This window comes from Frankliniella occidentalis, unplaced genomic scaffold, assembly GCF_000697945.3.
Source record: "Frankliniella occidentalis isolate FOCC.00 unplaced genomic scaffold, Focc_3.1 Scaffold36, whole genome shotgun sequence".
Taxonomy (NCBI): domain Eukaryota; kingdom Metazoa; phylum Arthropoda; class Insecta; order Thysanoptera; family Thripidae; genus Frankliniella; species Frankliniella occidentalis.
Window position 1 is genome coordinate 243038 of NW_026267166.1, and position 7304 is coordinate 250341.

Consider the following 7304-nt stretch of genomic DNA (forward strand, 5'->3'; position numbering starts at 1 on the left):
CTCTCTCCCTCTCTCTCTCCCTCTCTCTCTCTCTCTCTCACACACTCTCTCTCTCTCTCTCTCGTCCACACTCCTTATTACCCTTTTCACTTTATTGTGTGTCTGCCCCCCTCACCCCCCTCTGTCGCGGTAGAGTTATGGATGTAGCCACTATAAAGCCTCGCGCGGTACAACACGCGTAACGCAAGCTGACGGCAGCCATACAGCAGCGGTAGTTGACGTTTCCTCTTTGAAAAAACAAAATAAAAGCACGCGACAAATGAAAACAATAATAAGGGCACAGCTCAACGCCCATCCCCCGCAGACAGTGCAGAAGGGTGCCCTCCTGATTTCCTCCTCCCCTGTTGTTCATCCCCCACCCACCCACACTTCTGCTCTCACCTAAAAAGCCTCCCCCCCACCACCACCACCCACACCCCATCGCACCCGGCTGACAATAAAGGAAGAGCCCCCACCCCCCTCTTCGCCTCGACCTTTGCCGCTGACCTCCTCGGTTCTGTCCCGGTGCCTAATGACACAGCCCGCCCCGCCCCGCCCAGCGCAAGTACGAGTGCGCAGTACTTGGACGCCAGATTAGCCGCGCCCGTTTGGCCGTCAAACGACCCGAGCAGGCACACACATATAGGCGGGTCGCCTCTATAACCAGCGACCCCGAGTCAGCCCCAGCCCCACCCCCGTCAGCCGCGATACTACAGCCACACGACGGCTGGGCGGCAGAGAGGAGAAGAAGAGCGACACGCCGCGGTAACGCGCTCAGCGCCACGCGGAGGTGCGCGCGGGCTGCTCCGCGGGCTCGTCTTCCTCCACGAGGACCCCGCCCAGTCCGCTTCTGCCTCCCCCGCCCGGGCCCGGTCCCCAGAGCGATTCACACCTGCAGGGGAGAGAGACAGCCCCAGGGGAGCTCTCCAACCCCCCGCACCCCTGTCGCAAGTTCCCTCGCGTATGTTTGCATGTGTGGGCTAGAGAGAAAGACAGTGTGTGTGTGTGAGTGTGTGTGTGTGTGTGTGCTTGTGTGAAGCCCCATATGGATCGTCCTCGGGTGTCCTCTGCCCCCTGTGCCTTCTTTTCCAAACTGGATTGGGGCACCACACTATACCAGGCGCCGCAAAGCGGGAGGGCCTAAAAGGGAGGAGGAAGTGAGGTAGGGGAGGGGTGCAAGAGGTGCCAAAAGGTGTCAATCGACCCGCCCGCCCGCTCACTCACTCCCCCTCATTCACACCTCGCCCACTCACCTTTCTCGTCCCGGAGGCCCTGCTGCAGGCGCTGCTCCTTGTCCGCGTCCCGCTGGTGCAGCAGCATCTGCTCGTCCTTGTCCCGCTGGCTGCCGTTGCAGTTGTCGTCGCTGTCGCTCACGATGGCGTCCTCGTCGTCGTCCGTCTTGTTCTTGGGCTCCCAGGTCATCTTGTTCTCCTTCTTGAGCCGCCGCCTCGCGTTGGCGAACCACGTCGACACCTGCGTCAGCGTCATCTTGGTGATGATGGCGAGCATGATCTTCTCGCCCTTGGTCGGGTAGGGGTTCTTCTTGTGCTCGCTGAGCCACGCCTTGAGGGTGGCCGTCGACTCCCGGGTCGCGTTTTTCCTCCGCGCCGCCAGGTCATAGCCCGCGCCGTACCTGCAGGGGAGAAACAGAGGTCAAAGGCCAGTCAGCAAACAACATAAACAACAAAAACAACAAAAATATAAAAAATCGAGGAGTGCGGCGCCGTCGTGGTGCGTTACGCGGCACCAACGCCACGCCACGCCCCGCAGGGCGTCGCGCCGCGACTTGAGAGATAAATCAATGAAGATTCGGCCATAAAAACGGTGGACAATGGGCACCCCCCGGGCCAGGCCGGGCAGCGCAGCGCAGTGCCCACGACAACCAACGACAAAATATTTCCTTCCCAGTCTTTAACACGCGCGCGCGCGCTCCCGCAGCCAGCCGGGCAGAAAAATAAGGAGAATAAAAGGGCGCTACGAGAAAAAGGGGGAAGAGAGAAGGGCATGCGGATGGTATGGATGAGAACAAAAGGTATAAATAAAATAACACAAAAAGACGCGCTCAACAAATATTTTCAGAGTTCTTTTTTCAGATACGGGCAATGGGTATATATATATGAAAATAAAATAAACGTTATGTAAAGCACGACACAAATATGAAATATGGTGTTGGTGTTTATTTATACCGAGTCGCCCTAACCTCAGGCAGCCAGCTCCAGACACGCAGACGGGCGCCCTGCTGCCCCCGCCTACCCGCCGCGCAGCCGGAGAGCCCGCACCGGAGCCGGCCCCAGCAACTCCGCCGGAGCCCTGGAGGAGGAGGGACTCGGTGGCGCTCCCACAATTGTTTGCGTTTCTTATTCCAATTCCGTTTTCGCGATGACAAACAGGGAGAAGAAAATATAATCTGCTCGAACACCCTCTGTCTGTGTAGCCAAAAGTGGGTCACATCTTTTTCCGACCCACTCCAGGGCAACGCGCAACCGCAACAGAATTCGTAGTTTTAATAAATAATCAAGCCCAAACATCTTTACACGATCTAGAGTTGATGTGCGTGCCAAGATCTTGTAGTACAATTCCCTTTTTCTTCTGCTGCCGAGGAGTGTGGTATGCAAAGGCACACAGACACGGGCGGGAGAGGGTCAGGCGCTGCAACTGCGGCAGCTCCACCCGGACGCAGATCGGGGCACGCCAATGCAAATGCCAATGGCCCAATGTTGCGCGGACGGAGGGACGGGCGGACGAACGAACGGATAGACAGACAGACGGGGAGGGACCTGCGCGCGCGCTCACACACACATACACAGGGCCGCATCAGGTTAGCCATCACACGGGCGCAAGTGTGTGCTTCATTCACTGGAACCGGACCGGCCAGGACCTGCCCTCCTCCTCCCTTCCTCCTCACCATCAGACTCCTTGCGTGGTGCCATCATTCACCTGGGTTCATTCATGACCATTGACTGTGTGGCCTGCTGGGCTGCTGCGGCCGTGCCGGGGCTCCGCTGGCTGGGGGAGAAGCACGGCGAGGTAAAGGGGGAGGAGGAGGAGGTAGAGGAGGAGGAGGTGGAGGAGGAGGAGGTAGACGAGGAGGTGGAGGAGGAAGAGAAGGTGGAAGAGAAGGTGGAGGAGAAGGTGGAGGAGAAGGTGGAGGAGGAGGTGGCGGAGGAGGTGGAGGAGGAGGTGGAGGAGGAGGTGGCGGAGGAGGTAGAGGAGGAGGTAGAGGAGGAGGAGGAGGAGGAGGAGGTGGAGGAGGAGGGGCTGAGCGGCGCGTCCAGTCCACGCCCCGCGCGAGCGCATCAATCGCGGGGCTATCGCCAGGCTGAGCCACAGACTGGGGCCGTCACCTCGAGTGGGATTGCATACATTACGCGGCGCTACCAGCCACTTTCCGCACTTGCCCGACACGACGAACTGCCGGACGCGGGACCGACTCTGCTGCGCGCAGCAAGGATGTCAACAAACAGCAACATCATACAACAAAAAACTATCGGTTCAGAATTGTGGTCTCGTCAGAGTCAGATGGTGTGGTGAACCACAAAGCCGGCTTTGGCCAAAGCATGCAACTGATGAATCCAGCGGGGAGAAAAACAACACTAAAAAATGAGATCTGCTCGCTCATGCTAACTGCGGTTGGTCGGAACGTGAACGAGTGCGCGAGGCGGGCGCGGGGCGCCGCCGAGTGACAGGCTGATTTGTAAAACGAATTCGCCGGGTCCGCTTCGCTACATGCACCGCCGCGGCCGCCGCCGCTCCAGTCGCCAAAATAATTGGGGGGACACGGAGCGGCGCGCGGCCGGCTGCAGCCATTTGTTGGCATAGGCCGGGCGTAACGCGGCGTGGCGCGGGGTGGCGTAGCATAGCGGTATCGGCGCTTGTGCATCAAGTCCGACCGCCAATCAGAACACGTGTAGCCTGTCGTCCGGGAGTGGAGAAGTAGAAGGGGGGGGGGGGGCTAAAGACCTGCGCCCGCGGGCACAAACTGAGTGAGTGAGTGAGTGAGTGATTGAGTGAGTGAGTGAGTGAGTGAGTGAGTGAGTGAGTGAGTGAGTGAAACAGAGAGAGAGGGAAAACCTAACCCGTAGCGCTGCTTGACCGCATTGAACGGGGGCGCCCAACCGTGGCGGACTGATCGATCTGAATCGGGTGCCCAGCCAGTCCAGTCCAGTCGACCTCTCCTCCACTCGCCCTGGCCGGCCAGGCCAGGGTAGAGTATAGAGGTGCCGGCTCCGCTGGCTACGCCCCGACCAGCTGCCCCCCTCCCTCCGGCCCTCCCGCCATACTTCGCGTTCCATCTGGCTCCATCCATCTGCCGGAACATTAGGTCTGGGCGTGGCGGGGCGGGGCGTGGCGGGACAGCCGTAGTTCTTCCGGTCGCGTTCGCAATTCCCCGTGACAAGGAAAGGGCGGTGAGTGGGCGTCTCCCAGCGCCGAGCCGAGCCGCGCCGAGCAAGGGGCCGAGCCGAGCCGAGCCGAGCCGAGTCGGAGGTGGTCAGGACTCCTTGGCTGCGCAGCGCCATTTCTCAACGCCCCTCTCTATCCGCGGCCCCGGCCGCCGCGCCGCCGCCGCGGGCCACAACGGCGGAATAAAGGCGGGGATTAGGAGGAATAAGCAAATACTCCCCGGAGGAAACGCGCGCCGCCCGGGCCCGGGCCGAGATGGGGGTTCAACCGCTGCGCGCCCGCACCGCTCCCTGCTCCACGCTCCCAGGAGCAGCTCCCGGCGGCGCGCGGCCCCCTGGCGCGAGAGTGGCTGAGACAGAGAGCGAGCGAGGGCCGGGCGCGAGAGTGAGGGAGACAGCAGCTACTCTAAGGGGGATCGCTTTATCGGAAGGGGTGGTGGATGGGCGATAGAGTGTGTGTGGGAGGGAGGGAGACGGGAAGGGGGGAGAAAGAAAGGGTGTGAAAAAAAGGAAGAACGCCCCGCCGTGGAAAAGATTGAAAAGCAAGTCAGCGTGGAGCGTCGAAGCGTTTGAATACAGTCGATATTCTGATAAGGGGGAAAAACAAATCGGACGCTCCCACGAACTCTGCGGTCCAGGAGGGGTGATCAATGAAAAAGCGAGAGGCCGCGTTCACACAAAATTATTACGAACTTACATCACCATAGCCTACATGAATTTTTGACAACACCATGTGCAGGTTTTAATCGGTTTTATTGCGACGATGATATAAACGAATTAATTTGTGCTGGCGAATTAAAAACCCGAAAATGCAACACGTTGACAGATGTCCGTAAGCTATGAATAAAATAGTTCAGAAGATTTTAGTGTGCTGCTCGACAGCAAAAGCGTAGGATGTACTTGGACGTGTCACAAAGGCACTCTTGCTGCACAGCAAAGGGGATGTTACGTACGGCGTGGCAAGTCAGAACCATCGTTGGAGGGTGAGAGCGCGAACGGGTAAAGAAGGGTAGAGAGAGAGAGACAAAGGGTCAGGCTAGGTAGCGCGAGGGAGAGAGAGAAAGAGAGGTCGCTGTCGCGATGTCCTTGTTGTCATGCTTTTTACAGAGGCGGCCAGAGCGCTGCCGGCCGGGCGACAGCCATCATTAAAAGTAAAGAGCATCCGGCCCGGCGTAGCGCGGCGAGGCACGGCGTAGCGCGGCGTAGCCAGGACCATCAGATAATTGTCATCTGTCGCGCCTAATTAGCCCGCTTCATGTCTGCGAGTAATAACAGCCGCGTTACGTCCATTTTTGCAGGGCGCGGGCGCACGGTGTGCGTTTCTTATATTTTATTTTCCTACGCGGAAAGTTTTTATTTTTACTTAGGTTCTTAGACAATGCTTATTGAAAACATTTTAAAAACGGTAAGAGTACAGAATAACTATGCGTGCATTTGAGTGCAGAGGTGATATTCACCCCATGGTTGATCAAACGAAGTAGTGTTCAATGTTGAACGTCAATGGATGTCTAAAGGTTTAACTGTGCACACAATTAAATCTTAGGAACTGGCACAACGGGAGTGCGTATAGAAAGACAGACACCAAAGTAATGAGTTACACCATGATTTGCACACATTCTATAAAGTGTGCAAAACATTGCACATTTGTTACACCAGTGTGCACGCACACAAACACAAACAACCGCGCGCTGTTCTTGCAGCAATCGGGGAGCAAGGGGGCGTTGCCGCGCGCGGCCCGGCGATACGCCGCGCAACGCCACTCCCGCCCGAGAGCCAATGGATGGGGTGACTTGAGTCGAATCAAACATCGGAGCGAGGCGTGGCGCGGCGTGGCGCGGCGTGGCGGGGCCGAACGGATTTATGATCAGAGCAGAGCGGCCGGCCGGTCCCGGGCCGGGCGAGGTGCCGGCCGGTGTATACGGGCGGGGCGTCGCAAGCGGTCGCAAAGCCAGAGGTGTTGGTTCGTGACAATGAGCCCCTTTCCCCACCAGTAGTACCGATCGCGACGCCAGATACGCCGCCGGCCGCGCGCCCCAGCCCAACGCCTTGCGCGCGGCCGGGGCCGCCGCACCACCGCCCCGCCCCGAAGTCCGACAAACAGAAACACACGCACACACCCCTCAAACAAGACAAAAAGCAAGGGGACAGAAGAAAGATTTCGTACAGGCGGTGCGGGAGCCGAGGTGGTGTCAGTCTAGCGCGGGGAGTTGCCGGGAGTTCCTGCTCCCTGCTGCTCGCATCCACTCGCGCCGGCATAGAGCTCTCCTTCCTTCTGGGTTTTACAAGGCTCACTGCGGACTAACAAGGGGGAGCGGGAGGGGGGGGGGGCGGCTGAGGGGACGAGGGGTTGCGGGGGCAGTCTTTGGCGAGGCGCCACCCCAGGTTACACATATGACCCCACCGGCACGCCGCTCCATCAGCGCCCCGCCCCGCCACGCCCCGCCATCCCCATTCCGACACGCCATAGTATTATCCGCACGTGCAAATCGGGCCGGCGCCGGCGGGGCGCGCTCAACGTGCAGCTTATAAACAGGGATGTCGTACCCAGTGTTCAGTCAGGCGGGGGAATTGCAGATTCGCCTATTTCACGCTCCCCACCTCTCTCTCTCTCTCTTTCTCTCTCTCCTCTCTCTCGCACGCGCGCGCTCCAACGGGTATAAAAAAGGGGCGAGGAGAAAGGGAAATGCTCCCCACGGCCGGCGGGCGCGCCACGCGGAAGGAAAAGAAACACCCAACACCCTTCACCCACGACGACCATTTTCCCCCTCTCTCTCTTTTTTCTGCGAAAGGGACCCCCCGACTACTATTTACCCCTTTCTAAATAATGAGCACGTGTCTTGTCTGCATATAAATCTCCTTGTTGTGGCCGGCGGCTGCGGGCCGTAGGCGCCGCTGCTGAATATGGAGCTCCCCGAAGACCCCCCC

At 59.0% G+C, this 7304-nt stretch overlaps 1 protein-coding gene across 1 annotated transcript in view; it reads right to left on the reverse strand.

Annotated features, from left to right (window-relative positions):
- LOC113202427 (homeobox protein caupolican-like) overlaps window positions 1-7304 on the reverse strand; it is an 85084-nt gene that overhangs the window by 17985 nt on the left and 59795 nt on the right. Inside the window, exon 6 of the mRNA XM_052266172.1 lies at window positions 1233-1612. Coding sequence (XP_052122132.1) covers window positions 1233-1612 — 380 coding nt within the window. The remainder of the gene's footprint in view (window positions 1-1232; window positions 1613-7304) is intronic.